Source organism: Perognathus longimembris, chromosome 2 (genome assembly GCF_023159225.1).
Source record: "Perognathus longimembris pacificus isolate PPM17 chromosome 2, ASM2315922v1, whole genome shotgun sequence".
NCBI lineage: Eukaryota > Metazoa > Chordata > Mammalia > Rodentia > Heteromyidae > Perognathus > Perognathus longimembris.
Window position 1 is genome coordinate 154,655,401 of NC_063162.1, and position 18,391 is coordinate 154,673,791.

The 18,391-nt window shown below is 49.1% G+C and overlaps 1 protein-coding gene across 1 annotated transcript in view; it reads right to left on the bottom strand.

Annotated features, from left to right (window-relative positions):
• Positions 1-3,033: 3,033 nt before the first annotated feature.
• Vipr2 (vasoactive intestinal peptide receptor 2) overlaps positions 3,034-18,391 on the bottom strand; it is a 56,510-nt gene continuing 41,152 nt past the window's right edge. Inside the window, exons 6-13 of the mRNA XM_048340559.1 lie at positions 17,793-17,934; positions 12,101-12,251; positions 11,395-11,455; positions 10,231-10,300; positions 9,743-9,834; positions 7,306-7,435; positions 7,198-7,239; positions 3,034-6,210 (exon numbers count right to left, since the gene is read on the bottom strand). Coding sequence (XP_048196516.1) covers positions 6,037-6,210; positions 7,198-7,239; positions 7,306-7,435; positions 9,743-9,834; positions 10,231-10,300; positions 11,395-11,455; positions 12,101-12,251; positions 17,793-17,934 — 862 coding nt within the window. The 3' untranslated portion in view covers positions 3,034-6,036. The remainder of the gene's footprint in view (positions 6,211-7,197; positions 7,240-7,305; positions 7,436-9,742; positions 9,835-10,230; positions 10,301-11,394; positions 11,456-12,100; positions 12,252-17,792; positions 17,935-18,391) is intronic.

Genomic DNA, 18,391 nt, shown 5'->3' on the forward strand with positions numbered 1-18,391 from the left:
CTAAATTAACATCTTTGTGATGGTTAGGTAAAACTCTGGAATGTAGTGTTAAACTTCTACCAACTCTAACATCTGAAATCCATAGAAGGGTTTTTCTCATTCTGTTGTAACACTCCAACTGTAAGGGCTGACCTGAGAACCTGAGAGACTAAATAAAAGTTTTAGTGTTAAAATTATAACAGCTTCTAAACCTTGGTGATGACTCCATGCTAGAGGGCTGTACCCCCATCCGTGAGACTAGTTTCTTGTAGTTTGACGTTTAAAAACATAGGGAGCCCTTGTTCCCCTCTTTACCTACGTGGCAAACATGGTAACAGACACTAAAAAATGATCATAGTCATAGACTATAGAAATAACCATAATAGTAGTAGAAATGCCATGTTAACTGTTGGGTTGGTTTACTTATTCTTGAGTACTGGACTGTTTTAGCCCACTCAAGCTTGCTTAGTTGTAATGGGAAAACATGGTGGCAATTGTTAAAATAAAGTTGGTACTAGGTCAGCCTGACCGCAATATTCTGCTTCTGTAAATGACTTGCTTAACCCATATGTGACTTGTTCTACCCCCTGCATCAGTGCTACATGACCACCTGCTCTCAGTTCCTGATACCAAGGCCAGTTCCCTTTATCAAAGCCAAAATAGATAACTAAAAGGGTAGATAGCCAATAGAAATAGGGCAAGACTTGCTTGCTAAATGCCGTCCAATCAAGTATCTGCCAAGTTGGAAATACCCTGCCCCTGTGATAATCACAATAAAAACCCTGCCTATCTGAGGGTCAGGGCTCTCAATCCAGATCTGCTGCCTTGGTGACGGTTGAGAGCCCAGGATCGAGCTTGCAATAAAGACTCTTGTGCGTTTGTATTGGAATCGGCTCCTTGGTGATCTTTGGGGACCCGCAATCTGGATATAACACAACCTGGTGTGCACACCAATATAATGGTGAATGTATCTATCTATGATTCTTGATTCTGCCACTAAAAAAGTTGATGCAACCTTTTCCACAGTGGAATACATTAATCAGGGTGACCTGAGCCCACGTTCCTGGCCTCATATTTCCCTCAGAAAAAACAATGTCTTATTCTCCTTGAAGCAAGACACTCCTTTGCTATTCCTGGCCTTTGCCTGGAAATGGAAATGACCCTTACTCCTCACACTGACCCTTTACAGTCACTCTCACCCCCCCTCCCCTTAGGGTTATCACAGTCCCATCTGGTTCCTTTTCTGGCATTTTCTACAGAGTATGGAAGCAGTTCAAGGGAGCTGAAGACTGACTTTGTCTCCTGCTTCTCTGTGTGACCTGGCCTGTCGTCAGAGAAAATGCCCTTCAGCCCTGCCCTCTGCTCCTGCCTTCCCTCCCTCTGTGCACTCAGGCTCCCCCATTGGCAGTGTGACCCTCTGACAGCAGGGGGAGTGGAAACAGGGACAAGGAGGTGAAAACCTGGAGTCTCCCTAATAGCAATCCCTGCCACGGTTTAGTATTTCTGTGAGTCAGAAACCAAGACACTGGAACTAGTAGATTCAATACATGAACCCTGGCCCCAGACACCAGACCTAGGCTCAGTGCATAAACCCTGGCCTTAGGCACCAGACCTAGGCTCAGTGCATGAACCCTGGCCCTAGGCTTATTATTAGCTCTGTAAAGCTACGAATAAACACCCAGGCTTTCACCACACATGGATGGAACTGGGAGGAAGATCTACTCCTGATTCAAAGTCTGACGTCAAGAGTGACCATAGGAGGCTTCATTGTCCCAAGTGTTTGAAGCACATAGGGCTGTAATAACTGACTTCATGATTTGGAAATCATAACTTTCACACAATTGCATTATGTGAATCATAATGGCTTGTGCTTTGAAGGGACAGAATTTCTGTGATGTTTTCTTAGCCTTTGGAATCCAACCTGTGAAGCAGTGTGACCTACTTGGCCTCAGGGTCTTCAGTTCCAGGTGTTGAATGGAAACAGCTTTAGAAAAGGACTCAGGGACGGCCCCAGGGGGAGTATCCTTCCTGGGGACCTGTCCCAAGAGTCCATGTGAAGTCCAGGAAAGCAGAGGAGGGGCTGTTTATATGAGCCAGGAGACCCCTGCTGACACGGCTCTCTCCACTTTCCTTGTTGATCATGTAAGAATATAAAGGGAGCAAGAGCCTATTCTTTTCTCTCTCCAGTGAACACTTTTCTGTATAAAAGATGCCCTAAATCCTTTGTGAGGCCCATGTCCCTATGCAGAGTGCTCTGCTGTGCTCACTGCTCCACAATGACAGTGCTAAGAATACAGCCTCTGCTGAGCCACAATCCATTTCCAGAGTTAAAATCTGTAAAGGGTCAGCAGGATATGCAGCAGGAGCTTCAGGAAGCCACTTGTCGAGTTTGTTAGTGGGTCAGGCTGAGGCTTAGCATAAGTCCAGAGTTGAAGAAAATCTTTCTGTAAAGGCAAGGTATTCATCGCTTCTCACCACTAGAAACCTGTGCATTGACGTGAGATGTCCTGGCTTGCAGGGAGAGAAAAAAAACAGGTAGTGCTGGTGTGGCTCCTTGTAGAGGGGTCAAGGCCGAGGGGCTGATCTCTGCCCAGTACTGACAACCATGGGACCCACAGTCCCACTGGTGGGAACTTAGCCAATGCAAATACTCAGGGAAGCAAAAATACATGCAAAAGCAAATTTCAACAAGGAATTAAGCAAGTGAGCTATGCCCATGCTAGTGAATATTCGGCAACTGTTGAAAATGATGTAGACCTGGGCCAGGCATGGTGGTACACAGCTACAAAGGAGGCTGAAGCAGGAGGATCTTACATTTGAGGCCAGCCTAAGCTTCATAGTGAGACTTTGTCTCAAAAAATAAAATCAGTTCTGTATATTCAAACAGGCAAGTTCTCCACTGTGACTTTAATAGAAAGAAGCCGCTGTAAACTTGTACACCATGTGACCTAATTTCCATGAGAAGATGGAGGAAGGGAGGGACAGGATTGATCTGTGTAGATGAGGAAAACCCAGGGACCAGCATCCTCCCTTCACAAAGAAGTAAGTCTGGGGACAGGAAGGACTCAGAGCACTCCATTTCCTATGTAGCACCTGCCTATAAATCTGAAGTTTTAAACTAATTTGTATAATCTGAAAAACGTGAAAACACTGCTGGCTTTGATGAGAAAGGACCACACTGCTGTTCTCAGGGGTGAGGTGTTCCCCGGAGTGCTCTTGGCTGCCCTGTCTGTCTCAGCTGGAGCAAGGCGCCCCCCTGCACCTGTCGGGGCAAATTCAACTATGTGCAGCCCTCTCCTCTGTTCTGGCCTTCTTAGCTCTGAGGAAATCCCAAGACCAGTCTGTGTCTCATTTCCAAGTCCTTCCTCTTGAGAATTTGATTTTTAGCATTTGCTCACCAACTGTGAACCAGCTTGGAATAGAATAGGATTTATGATATAAATGTGGTTAGAGGCAGAACACATAGGCATGTACAAACCCACACTTAAGCACACTCATGGGTGCATACCACATGGGCAGATACACACACACTCATGTACAAACCCCAGCAGGTACAACAATGGGCTCACACACACACACACACACACACACACACACACACATATGCAGGTATACCACTGTCTGTAAACTCAATGCACATACTCATACTGAAGCACAACTCCCATGCAGGCACGCTGAAATGCATACCTGCATGCACACATGCACTCAGGCCCAGCCTGAGTGGGGGGCTGAGGGAAGGCTGCTGAGACCAGGAGTGCTGGCCTTTACCTTGGGTTGTACTAACACTTCTTGGCCACCTCAGACCCCCTTTCTCCCATAAGTGCAGGCAGAGTAGGTAGTTATTTTGGAGAGGTCTGGAGTTTTCATCTTCTAAGGTGTTTGTGGCTACAGAGCCCCACTATGTCCATGGCCTTTCTCCTGGCTGACAAGCATGTGCAGTGGGCCTGAGCACTGCTCACAGTGAACTCATGCAGATATGAATCAGGGTTTATTGAAATATGCACATAGCTTGTTCCTACCATGGGGTGGAGTTTGTGGACATCCACACACATAACAGTAAGAATACACATTGATCCTTTGGTCACCATGACTACTACTGGTCAGTCCAGTTCTATCAATATTCAGCTTATAACCTTCTGCTTTCCCTTTGTCAGGAAAAAGGCCCAGCTTCTCTCTTTAGGTCTAGCACTTGTAGGCAGAAGTGACCATTTTCCCATCCTCATGTTGTCTGCACATGAGCAGCGATGGTCTGGGGATGGCTGGGCATCTGTGCTCACAGCTCTTCACTGTCCACTCAGGGTCATGGCATGGCATCTGCTGTTGGGTGCTACTGCACACTTTCAGATATAGCAAAGCTTCATTTCCTCAAAACTACTAGAGCAAGCAGGGCAGGGCTAGAGGTGGGTGACATGGAGCAGGGCCAACTCCAGTATCTCCAGTGCCCTCTGTTTCCCCCCTCGTGCTCCCTGGTCCTGTCCTGGGGCCTTGTGGCCCTGGGAGGTGGTGAAGCAGCCATTCTCTGGATCCTTTGGAGTCTACTCACCATGACTCTGAACAAATGGGGAGCTTATCCAGAGTTGATTGGGCAAAAGTCCAGCAATGCTGCTGTTGGACAGGGCAGTGTGGAGGGAAGGCGGGAGCTCAGCCACTACACCTGGGCTAGTCTCTGGTTGCTGGATACTCTGCTGTCCTAAGGCCCCGCTTATTTTTGGAATGTTGGTGGTGGGTGCCACTGCTGCCTCCTGGCCTTGCCAATCTCTACCTCAGGCATGATGGTTGAGGTTTTTAGCATCCATGCTGGCTAGAGTCTACAAGATCACAAAAACCGTAACAATAAATGGTTTATGGCCTTCACTCTTGTGGGAGAGTAGTGTAAAATGTGCTCAGAATCCTGAGTCCTGAAGCTGCAGCCCTTGCACTGGCTGGGGTGCAGTCTGCAGGGTCTCAGTGCTACAGGGCCGTCCTCCCTACCTCAGCAGCATCTATAGCCACATCAACTATTTCCCCTAGATCTGTCTCTCCACATCTTCAAATAGCCAAAGTTAAAAAAAAAAGTGCCAGTGGCTATTTGCAAATATGTTATAGAAGTGTTTCATGTCACTCCATATTGTGATAAAAGAACTCCCCATTTAAACAGCCTACATAGCTGGGCCCAGGGCCCTGCAGCCTGCCAGACAACCTGGGCCTGCCTCCTGAGGGTTGCCCCAGGTTGCTGCTCTGACTCCAGCCACCCACAGATAGGGACAGGAATGGAGTTTCCCCAAGGAGGAGGAGGCTGCTTCTTGGCTGGGGACCACTGAACCACACAGTTCAGTGATGGGTCCATCTTGTCACGACTGAGAGATCAGGGGTGAATAACAGGGCAGAGGCCTGAGGGGAAGGCTGCTTGTGGCTGTGGGACCAGGAAAATATCATGAGAGCTTCTTGACAGCCTCCCTGGTCTGGCTTGGCTTCAGAGTAATTTCATAGAAGTTCTAACATGGCCTCTGTGTGTCCTGTGGTGCATGGAAGGGTAGAGCTGTTGGCATGGATTGCATGGCGTGAGGTGGTCCTGCCCCAGCCAGCTCTGGCCTGGCTTGCAGTGCCAGGAGGTAGCAGAGAAGTCAGAAACCCTCTTATTCTCTTCAGAAGCATCTGGCCATAGTGAGTGGTTTTGATATTCTCTTTCCTGTCCTCTTTTGTGGAACCAGGCCATAGTTCCAGGCCATCATGAATGGTTTTGATATTCTCCTTCCTGTCCTCTTTTGTGGAACCAGGCCATAGTGAATGGTTTTGATATTCTCTTCCCTATTCTCTTTTGTGGATCTGTCTACACAGCTGTGCAACATCATGAGCAAGATGATCTAAATCCTGGAGCTTAAAAATAATTAGCATTTAGATCAAGGGATTACAACCTGGCCTGTTCACTTGGGATCAGGATGCTGGTGGGGGCTTAGGTTAAGGGTCTGACAGATCAAGGCTCTTATTGAGTCAACAGAGCACACAACCTTGGAATGGGAGAAAGGCTGCACACGTCTGTGTCGCACACTGTGTTTTGGTCTGAGGCAAAGGAGGAGGCTAGATGACCGAGGTCTCTGTCTGCAGGAAGGACTGGGCACGGGAACCTCGGGGTAGCTGCAAGGCGCTCTCTGAGCCATTCCGGGACATGGACCAGCTGTGCAGACGGTAATCTCGGCTTCCAGGCTGGGTGGGACACAGGCCTCTCCACCTTCTTTTCAGCTCACACTGAACCTGGGGGTGAGCATGTCAGTGAGCTGGAGGCTTTGGAGTTGAGAACTCCCAGGCCTTCTGCAGAGGTTGACAGGGACCCACAGAACACCCTCTGCCTGTTCCTGGTGTGGAGAGCAAGTTGCCATACTCCATGTCCAGATGAGTTTGGGTAGAGAGTGAGAGGGTCAGCCAAAAGCCAAGAGGAACAGGTTCTGCCTAGCATGGATTTGGTGTGATGGTCAATGCCACCAATCAGGAGCTGTGTCCCCTAACGGGAACAACCATGCTCTGAGCTCCTGGGCAGGATATTTGCCCTCAGGTACATGTCAAGAGACAGGCAGAGGAAGATGTGAAAGGGTCCTGATTTCATGGCAGGTGAGTGGCCCCAACAGGCTCCAGTGAGGTCGATGAAAACTGCTGGGGCACAGCACAGCGCAGCTATGTCCCATCGTGGTACTGCCCCTGACCCTGCAGGGTCTTCACTGGCTCCTTTCCCCTCTGAGGACTTTGTGAATGTGGGTAGCAAGTGTGGTGGGGGTTGGGAGGACCTCGTCTTAGGGGGAGCAGCCCTGGAAAGGCCTTCCTCACTGACTGCAGGGGCCAGTTACCAGATGGAGAGGGCCAAGCAAGGGGTCATTAGCCATGTGGGTAGGTGCAGGCCCTGGGTTCAAAGGGCTGCAGAGGAAGCTAGTTTGTGGGAGACCAGGAGTCTGAACTGGTGCATCTCCCAGAAGGCCCTGCTCCTCGCTACCAAAGCCCAGCTTCCTGGGTTCACAGTCATAGAGCAAAGAGCAAGATGCTGACCATATGCAGGTTGCTGGGCCAGACTGCCCACAGGGAGGGAGGAGGTTGCTTTCTGGAAGTTGCACTAGGGTATATTGGGGAGGGGGTTTGGCTTTCCCTGTGTGGGGTTCAGGGAGGCTGGCCCAGAAGTGAGGGTTCTCTTCAAGATGTTTTGGGAGCTGCTTCCCTGACCCGGTGGATTCCAACCCAGCCACAGGTACTTACTTCGCTGTTGAGGAAGCAGTAGAGCACCGCCACGACCAGGCCCTGTAAGGAGAAGGGGCATCAGGGCTGACCATGGCCCACCACTGATGCCAAACCTCCCAAACCTACCTGGAACGAGCCAACACACAGCTCAAATAGAATCTGGTATGTGGAGGAGATGCCGATGGGAAAAGCAGCAAACACCATGTAGTGGATGCCAAACAGCGGGACTAACAGCAGCGTGGACTTGGCGAGCCTCCTGCAAAAGGAAAGTGATGTAGTGGGCATAGACCCTCACACTGTGACTGAGGTGTGAACACAAGACAGGACAGTCATATGCTGGCATAAGACTTGACACTCCTAAGTCCTCCTCACTTTGCTTGTGGGTTCAATGTGCAAGCCTAAGACTGCCTTGGCATGAAGAGCATGGTCTCACAGACACCCTGTATAGTTTGTCAGTCATAGCTGGCTCTCTGAGGACTCACTGTCCTTTGTCACAAGTGTCATCTCTGTGGACATCAGCCCACCAGCCTTGAACAGGCAAATTTTAGTTTTAGAATAAGAGGCAGGGCTGGGGGTATAGCTCAAGAGAAGGTATTCACCTAGCAGATACAAGGCCTTGGATTCCATCCAAGCACTGAAAAAAAATAAGTGGATGTAGAATAGAGAGATCCCTCGACACACACTGAGGGGCCTAGGAGCCCTGTGTGGGTCTCGGGGGAGAACTGCATGGCCCTTTGCTGATCTAGGTCCCATGAGTCCAATGGCAACAGAAAACTGCTCTGTTTAGTGTTAGACCTGACATCTGCCAACACTGAGGAGAAACACTGATATTTTTCATCTTGTGTTGAGGTATATGCCTCAAATCTACACTTGGGGGTACAAGTTTTAGAAGCATGTGCATTTCCCCCATACTCAGTCACATTCAGTGCACTGTGTCCTGTGGGGTTTACTAAAGGCAAGTCTCCGCTATAATGGATGACCTAGCCCTAACCCCAGAAGCCTGCTCTATGACTGGGTTCCTGGGCAGAGCATGGCTTTGCCTAGAGCAGGCTAGTCTCAACAATTAGTTCCTTATTAAATAAAAAGCAGAATGGGGGCCTGTATGACACACTGGGGATGCTGTGGTCCATGGTAGGAGGGAAATATGAACAGTGGGCCCCTCATCTAGCAGGTCATCACTGTTGTGTTGTCTAAGAATGTGTACCTTTCACCCTCTGAGCCCAGAGCCCTTCTGCACCAGGCCCATACAAAGCTGTGGGCCCTGTGCCTTTAGCCTTAGAGTCTGCTGGCCCCACTGCCAGCTTGGCCCCATTTGGGGAAGAGCTGTGTATGGGGTGGTCCTCCAGCCCCACTTTGCCACATGGCCTGTGGGCAAGCACCCTGGAGAAGCAAATTGCATCTCACGTAATTTTGTTTCCAAAATGAAAGCATCTCAAGGCCCACTTGACTAACACTCCCCAGAATCCCAGAGAAAAGGTCAGCACAAGATTTGCAGAAAAACCAAACTTAATCTAAAGGCAATCAAGCACAACTCAGCCTGCTTCCAGTGCCCGCAGGTGAGGACCACTTCCAAACAGCAGATACAGGGGTGGGGGAACCCCACACTGTCACTCAGCTTCACAGAGCATCTCCAGTGTGAGCTGCCCAGAGAATGGCTTCCTTGGATTTTATGCATTTCATGACACATTAGACTTAATTGTCCACCAAACACTGTCAGGAGATTTCTGTGTCAGGCACTTAATATCTTTCAGGACTAATACAGCTGGCAAACATCAGTTCTACAGTATAGGTGAGGTGACAGGAATGTGTGTAGGGTGACATCTCTCAGGCCCCCAGTGGGATGAGACCAGCTCTGTGCCCCTGGCCTGCTCCTGCCAACTCACTGCAAATGTCCATTATGTTTATGTAACAGGCAGGAATGTGTGACTGGGACAGCAGATCCCTGAACAGCTGGAAGCACCCAGCTGACAGATCTTAGCCGGTACAGCTTCATCGGAGCCTGACTCTCCTGAACTGAATCAAGGATGTCAGCACACAAGTTCCTGCTTATTTTATACCAGAGTTGTGGATTTTCTTTTTTTTTATGTGAATTATGGGTAGAAGTTTGTTGAGTCCTCAGATTTTAGCTGTCTGTTGACATCGCTAACCTCAGCCCTGCTTGTCTCCCACTGAAGGGGAGAGAGCATGGCACATAACCTAGTAGTCAGCCTGTTACCAAGAAGGCCTGGGACCAGACATGTCACCTGACCCACAGGCTCTAATGGGGAAGTAACAATGACTTGTGGCCAAGAGGAGACGGCAGGATTTGACACAGGGGCATGGTCACACACCTACATAATGTATTTGCTTCAAGGACCTCCATAGGCTGACAAGAGTGTGGGCCAGGCTTCAGTAAGGCCCACAGGAGTACTGTTTCTTGAGGCCTCTTGGCCAGCTGACCTGAAATCTGTGCAAATTATTCTGTGGCCACTGTGGTACCTTGAGAACCTGTGAGTCAGCACCAGCCTTGATCTCTATGTACCTCGCGGCCTGCCCCATCCATGCTGGCCATGCAGACACTCACTTGTACTGGGACTGGTCATTGCCGCCCACTTCGGGGGATGTTAGCTTCTGCAGTAAAATCCGTATAATGCTGATGAAGAGGAAGAAGTTGACCTGTACAGGAGACGGCCTGTGAGTGCCCAAATGCCAACAACAGGATGGGTGGGGCATGTGGGCATCCTCTGGGCTTGCTGATACCTATGGGGTTATGGCACCACCCATTACAAGCTTGGCACTAGCATTCAATCTGCTTGCCGTATCACACTGAACTGAATCTGGCTGCCGAGGCCACCACTGAATGAGGCTGTAGCAGCCTGAGCAACTGAGTGTGAAAGGGAAATACAAATTCTCTCTGGCCCTGGAATCCCTCTGATCCCCATTTCCAGCCCCTCCTTTCCTGAGGCTACACTGGGGACTCCTCAACCCTTCTGTTAGGAAGGCTGAATGGAACTGGCATTTGTACCCCTGTGTTCTGCCCAGCGGAGCCTGTCACAACAAGCTGCTACTTACTATAATAGAAATCAAGATGGGCATGCGGATGACCCACCATGGTATGCTGTGCTCATTTGTGTCCCAGCAACTGTTGGATAGATGGAAACTTGTGTCACAAAAGCTCTATCCACAAACCACCTAGACAGAGGTGGGCAGCTGTGCAATGATCTCTCACATGAGCCTGCAGAGTAAGTCTCTCCCTTGCTGGGACCTCATACCACTTGTCCATCCATCCATCCATCCATCCATCCATCCATCCATCCATCCATCTGTCTATCCATATCACTGCCTCAAATGCTGTGGCTCTGCATGTGGAGACGTGAAGCATCTGCCTCCAGTTCACAGTCTCAGACTTATCCACCTGACACCATGATGAAACTTTTCTCCCCAAAATCAATTCTCCCAATAGTTTGTATCTGTATCTTAAATGAAGGCTTGAATGTTGTCTACAGAACAGCTGAGGTAAGTGCAGCTGGAACTTTCCACCTAGCAATAATTTCTTTTCCTCTTTTCTTTTCCTTTCATTTCCCTTCCTCTCTTCCTTTCCTTCCTTCCTTTCTTTCCTTCCCTCCCTCCCTCCCTTCCTCCCTTCCATCTTCCCTCCCTCCCTCCTTTCCTTCCTCTCTTTCTCCCTTTTTCTAATGGGCCTGATTGCTTTAGACCTATCCAATGGAGCGTAGGTCTGTTTCCCAAGCCACGTTTGGGCTGGGGATACCATAGAGTACGTGTTTGGAGTCAGGGTCACATGCTTCATGGATAGAGCAAACGGTGGTCTCTTAGCACTAGAAGTTTCTGAGAGGAAAGAGCTGCGTACAGAGGTCAGCCAGCCAGCCACTCAGCCTCATCTTAACACTTTGCTGAAGTGAGCCACTTGCACACCCCTGGCTCTTCTGCAGACAATGTAGATCCCCTCTCTACCTGGTTTATTCCAATGTTAGTTATGCTATAGGCATGGCTTGATTTCCATCTATCACACACACCCTTCTCCAAACACTTCAACTCCTATGGAGTCTTCCTCATGAATGTCCATGTCCTTCTATGGAATGCTGAATGCTGCCAACTTCTTGACTGACCACGGAGGCTTTCCACTTTCTGTCCTCATCCTATGGGGCTCCTCCAGTTTCCTTCAGCCAGTGCTGCTGGACCTTGTGCTAGAGGCTGGGGTGTAGGTATGGCACTCACCCAGTGTCTTCCAGAGCGAGCCTGGTGGCTGTCCACGCACCTATACAGATAGTGGGGATGCCTGTGGAGAGAAATCCAGTGAGACCAGCCCAGCATTGTCAAGACACAGAAGTGTGGAAATCTAGGCTTGGAGCCACAACTACTAAGGACCATATGACAGCCTCGCTCAAAGGCTTTGCAAGTATGTGTAGGTTTATACTCATTATGTCTCATTAGGCAGGAGGCAATGAGAATCTGTCTAGGCTAAAACCAGTCTACACAGATAGTGTGATTGAAAACAGGAAGGAGAAACAGCTCATGCATCAGTGATACCCTGAGGGTCTCTGTGTTGGCACCCCCTGCCCCACCCACTGACTCTGTACCCTTCCTGCTATGGGCAGACTGCTCCTGTCACCTGCTCCTCCTCTGACCCCTTTCTTCTCTGATTTCCTACCACTGGTGTCCCTGGGAAGAGGGAGAGGAATAAACTATCTTGCTACTTGTTAGCAGCTCAGGTTGAACTTAGGTTAGCATGAACAAGACTGAGGATCTACAGAATTTTAAACAAGGGCCCTGTTTTCCAGAAACATTCAGGGGTTTCGTGTAGAAACATCCACCAACACCACCCTGCGATGGTCCATGGGGACCATTGTGTTCTGAGATGAAATCTGAGATCACTGGTTAGGAGAGATGGGGATCAGACTGGCTGCATGTAGGGAGCCCTTACCCCATCCAATGAGGAGGTAGGCCAGGAAGCATCTGCTGGGGGGGAGGATGGCCACCAGGAGGGTGTGCAGGTAGAGTCCCTCCACCAGGAGCCAGTAAAAGTTTGCCATGATGCAGTACTGGAAGAACACTAGGCTGAGTTTGCAGCCGACCTGGAACAAGAGACAGCAAGAGAATGCTCCCTTGGGTAAAAGCAGTTGTGGCAGACAGAGCTGCTGTGCTGGATGTAGAATTAAGGTACCATCTTGGGATGGCTGTGACTAGTACTGTGACTCTGGCCTTGGCCAAGAATGCAGAATGTATATACGGTACCAGTCCATCTGCACGGTCTGATATCCCCCCAAAAAGGAGCAGGCAGAGTTGGAGATGAAAACACCCTGTGGCTAGCAGGCCTCTGATGACTGGGAGCCAGTTGCTGGTGTTCCTCTTCCTACCGGTCCATTCCACCTGCCTACCTCATCATCCTCTGTCCTTCCTCCACAGCCCACCCAAGGCTCCTCAGCCTTAGGACATGCTGGGGAGAAGAGGAGGGCTCTGGCTGACTGGAAGTTGTGCCGGACACCTGGCAGCTGCCTTGTGCTGAGAAGGGGTGATTGGGCTCCTCCCCGCACCTGCAGCTCCCCAGCCTCTGTCCCTGCATATGAGTGAAGGGCGAGTACGGGAAAAGGCTGAGGCTCAGCCCCCAGTACCCGTACTAGTAGTTAAATTGGTAAGAGGTTTCAGAAGATGAAACAACAGACAAAACTAGGACCTTAAACCTTAAAAAAGCTTTCTAAAAAATTTTGCCGTTTCCTGTATGCACTGCCTTACATATGAAACTGTAACCCTTCTGTGCATCACTTTGACAATAAAGAAATGAATAAAAACATAAAAAACTATTTTTGGCAGTTTCCTCAATTGTAAAAGAGTGGTTTAATTTGGGCAAATTAATTAGAGATGGAAAAGCAAGAGAAAAATACACCTAATGAACTATTTTCCCCAGAAGTTTTGAAGGAGTTTTCACTGGGAACAAATGGCCGATTATACGTAGCCAATAAATTTCAATCTCTCAAACTTCCTCTCACAGAGCTAAACATACCAGAGACTCCAGCTTCCTGGGCATAGTGAAATAACTGCTTCCGTCACTCCAGGTGTGGACAACTTGCTGACAAGGATCAGCACTTTCCATTCCATTATTTTAATTTCTGTATCTAAGCAGATACACACCCACAGGTATCGGAATATAGGTAGATCTACATCCATGTGAAAATACTTGTATTTGGGGGCAGATGTATTGTGTACATGTAATGGATATGTTTATGCACTCAGTGGAGGCATACCCCCCCACATGGGTGGGCACACTGTTTACCGGTACATGGTGTGGACATACTCGCACACACATGTACATGGGGTATAGGGACATGGCGACCTTCTGAGCTGGCCTCCCTAGGCTGTGAGGAGCTTTACCCCAGCAGCCCACACCTACCCTAGCCCCTCCAGACTCCCACCGGCCTCACAGTGCTTTACTCCTCTTTTCTCCAAAGTAGGGAAGGATGTGGAATAATCCTTGTTCTAGGAGTGGCATAATACCAGTCACCACCGGCAAGGGCCCCGAGAAGCTCTGACTTTGGACACCAGGAAGGTGCTGCAACAACTCAACCATAGAAACAGGAAAACGAATGCATGCATATATATAACCTACTATCACTATTGAAATAGTGAAATAAATTTATAAATCTTTAGGAAACAGGGTTCTGGGTATTGCTGAGGCCATCTAAATGTATCTTTCTTTCTTTTGACTTTTGATGAGATACCTTATCTTAAAACACAAAAATCAGTAAATTAAAGAAATGAAAGGAGTGAAATTGATCAAGCTGCATTATACTCATAAACTGACATGTTGAATTGAAACCTCTCTGTACAACTACTTAAAGATATTTAAAAAAGGAAAAAAAATGAAGAAATTAAAAAATAAACCACCCTAATCAAGACAGGAAACCTGAAAACAAAACATGACTATGATACTAACAAGGTAGAAGGCAGTTTATATCAGACAAACAGTAAAAAAAAAAAATGCTAGCTGAGTTGTGCACCAGTGGGTCACAGCTGTAATCCTAGCTATTCAGGAGGCTCACATCTTCAGGAACATGGTTCCAGAACAGCCTGGAAGACCAATTTTCAAGACTCAATTTCAATGGAAAAAGTTGGGTATGGTGGTGCATACTTGTTATCTCAGCTCCTTGGGAAGTGTAAATAAAAGGACTGTGGGTGCAAGCTAGTCTGGGGAAAAAGCAAGACCTTATCTCAAAAATTAACCAGAGCCAAAAGGGCTGGAGATTGGCTGAGCAAAAGAATGCCTGTCTAGCAAACATGAAGTCCTAAGTTTAGAGCCCAGTGCCACAAAACACAAACAAACTTCTAGTAGCAAAATACTGTAAGAATAAAATGGTCAAGTGACGAATCTGGAGATATATTTACAATAGAAATGTGAGTGGCTAATTTCTATTCACACAGGTGAAGGGGGAGGGCTAGGAAAGTGAGCACCGCTTTCAGGAGGATGAGAGGACTTGGGAAGGCATCACCCTCAGAGGCACTTTAGAAAGACCTGCTGGGTGCTGAAGAAAGAGGGCCACCCCCACTATTGGCCTCAGAGCATCAGGGCTCTGCTGGGGCTGGGACTGGTGTGTTGCCAGATATCACTGCCAGTTTTTTTTTCTGGACTTTGAGAAGGCAGTTGAGAAAGACACTTCACGTTTTAAAAATGCATTTTCCCCTTGCAATGGACTGAACACTGTGGTCTTTCAATTCATGTGTTGACTCCAATGGTTCAGGTGACAGTGTTAGGAGGGCTTTGATGCATAATGATGTTATGAGGGTAGAGCCTGGTGACAGGACTTGATCCCAGAGAAAGGCTCCAGCATGGTTCCACCATCTGAGGGTGAAGAGAAGCAGGCCTCCTGCAACTCAGGGAATCTTTTACCAGTTGCCAGATTGACTAATGTCCTGATCTCAGTCCTGTGGCCTTCAGAATAACGAGAAACACGTGCCTCTCCATAGTGTCTATCATGTAGCCGACTGAAAGCTTTTGATTTTTTTTTTCCAGTCCTGGGCCTTAGGACTCAGGGCCTGAGCACTGTCCCTGGTTCCTTTTTGCTCAAGGCTAGCACTCTGCCACTTGAGCCACAGCGCCACTCCTGGCTGTTTTCTATATATGTGGTGCTGGGGAATTGAACCCAGGGCTTCACGTATATGAAGCAAGCACTCTTGCCACTAGGCCATATTCCCAGCCCTGACTGAAACCTTTTGAGTCAGCAATTCCACTCATGATTTCCACCTCCCCAAAGGACAAGCACCGGTACACAAAGACGCTTGTCCAGGGAGTCTGAAGTGGTGAAGCGTGTCGAGCCAAGAGCAGGTGCAGGTGAAGGCCTGGCTAAATGAGTCAGACTGAAGCCTTGCATGGCCGGTGGCAACCTGGAAAGCAAGGCCAGTGGTACAGCTGGTGGGAGAGCTTTGACATCCTGTAGGATGAGGGCAGACAGTGTAGAGTATTTCAGGCAATTCTGCATGTTCACTAACTGGAAACAGAAATACTGTACATTCTGACCCATTTACTCATTGTCCACAGCATGAGGATGGAGGCTTGGGAGTACTGAACCCTCACATGATTTCACTGTCTGTGAGGGTGGAGGCCTGGGAGCACTGGACACTCTCTGGACTTCACTGTCTGTGAGGATGGAGGCCTGGGAGAGCCAGACGCTCTCCTGACTTCACTGTCTGTGAGGGTGAAGGTCTGGGAGCACCAGACCCTCTCCTGACTTCACTGTCTGTGAGGGTGGAGGCCTGGGAGCACCAGACCCTCTCCTGACTTCACTGTCTGTGAGGGTGGAGGCCTGGGAGCACCAGACCCTCTCCTGACTTCACTGTCTGTGAGGATGGAGGTCTGGGAGCAGCGGACCTTCTCTGGACTTCAGTGTCCACAGCATGAGCCTTCAAACCATGTCCCACATAGTCAAGGGCAGGTAGGGCTAGTCCGCAGCTGTTTCTTGAGACCCGAGGTCTGCCTGGGAACTTCTGTGTGAGCATATATGCATGTGCATATAGACAGTCATATGTGCCTAGGGTTCACTGCCATACACATGTACCTGCAGTGTACCTGCATGTGTACATGTTTTTGCATTTGTTGTGCACACAGGCATGTGTATAACACACTTTTTCATGTTTTGCCTGTGTATGCACTGTTACTCACACTTCTCACTTCTCTTCCTCTGGCTCCTTTGCTATTCTGACCCATGCTGTGCTCAAAGACCCTCTACAATGTGATCATGATGATGCACTGGTTCTGTGGGCTTATAGCCCACACATCAATTGTTGAGTGGGCAGTGGAAGGTTGGAGTTCAGCTTTGGCAGGCAAAGCTGCGCTTAGTTGTCTTTGACTCTGCAGGGTTGGGACTGTCATGTCCCCCTCCCCCCACCAGCCAGACAGGCAGGACTCAGGCTTACTAAGCCAGGGGGCTAGGCTTCTGAGGAAAGAATCTATCTGCATGGAGTGTGGGAGGTATGTGCAGAGCCCTGGATTCACAGAAGACTCACCAGTCTCAGATGAGTTCCAAATGTTGAGTACTGTGCAATATCAAAACTCATGGAAACAGTGGCCTATAGGAGGTGCCCAATAACTATTTGTTCAATTAGTCCATTTGACTGGGTAATAAGTAACTGCAGATAACTACCACCCATGGAGCCAAGTGAGAGTGGTGGGCACATGAGACTGCCTTCTGTTGGGGTCCATCTCCCCCCATGGATGGAAGGGGCTTGATGCACCTCCCCCAGCTGGGGAATGCGGCCCTTCTACCCTCTCTACATTGGAATCCGGAGAAACCGGTTGGGCAAAAAGCCCCCCGACTCAGCCGGCAGCCAGCCCGGCGCCTACCAGCCCCGGCCCTGGTTCGGCGTGCTCAGAGTGACAATAGCCCTTGGAGGTCATGTGACAGCTCTTGGCCTATCGGAATCCTGGCCAACCCCCTTCCTTCGGAATCATCTCCCCTTGACCTTCTCTCAATAAAGTTAGTTTGCTCTCAGAAGCCAACTCCGTGGTCTATGTACGCTAGCTCCCAGGGAAGGATAGCGGCCACATTACCACGTAGGTCACGCGCACGCCAGGCCGGAGTGACCCCTACGTCCCACCCTAACATACCTGCAGGCCGAGGGTTAGAGGAGAGGGCGATATGGAGGGTAAAAGGAGAGAAAGAAATAAGCATCTGAGCCGGGGCAGAGAAAAAACCCCAACAGCCTTCCACCGCTTTGTGTCAAGCACTTGGACAATGGATTCATGGATGTGCATCCAGGTCCCATTGCATGGGATTCAGTCACTAGATGGATCGAATTCCTGCGTTGCATTTACTCTTTAGAATCTAAGTGACTTATTTAGCAGTTACCCCAGGAACTGCTGCTGCTCTCTGCTCAGATTTGCTGGGGTCAGGGCTCATGGCCCTTTGATGACCCAGCTCTGGACAGTGGCCTGTGTCTCTGTGCTTCTGTGCTTCCTTCCTAGTCTCCGCTGCCACCTTGAGCCTGCTCTGACCCAGCTCCTGTTCAGCCTGGTCAGGACTGTGTGCTATGCTGCTCTCATCTTTCATCAGAGGAAGGACATGGGTGGGTTTTGTCCCCCCTTCCGTCCCTGCCCTGAAGGACCCAGCTTTGGAAGACCACCGTACCCAGGAGGATGGCTGGTCAGGACAGTGCAGTGTGCCAGAGCTGGAGTAGAGGATGTTGTCCTTCACCAGCACTGAGACGGCTCTCAGGATGAAGGAGAGGAACAGGTTCAGGTGGATGTAGTTTCGAGTACAGTGCAGCTTCCTGGAGGCAGCAGTGGGAGGAGGATGGAAGTAGGAGGGAGAAACAATTAGAGCTGATTTTGTGAACACTTTAGTACTCATGTGGATTTCATCTTAAGTTTTTCTCCTTTGAACAAATCTCACCATTTACCAAACCATTCCATTATCATTGTGTATTTAGGTTGTTTCTAGTTTTCATGCTTCTTTTTTTTTTTTTTTTTTTTTTTTTGCCAGTCCTGGGCCTTGGACTCAGGGCCTGAGCACTGTCCCTGGCTTCTTTTTGCTCAAGGCTAGCTCTCTGCCACTTGAGCCACAGCACCACTTCTGGCCATTTTCTGTATATGTGGTGCTGGGGAATCGAACCCAGGGCCTCATGTATAGGAGGCAGGCACTCTTGCCACTAGGCCATATCCCCAGCCCCTGTTTCTAGTTTTCATTATGAAATATTTTTGCACACAAATCTTCCCCACTTCTGGCTA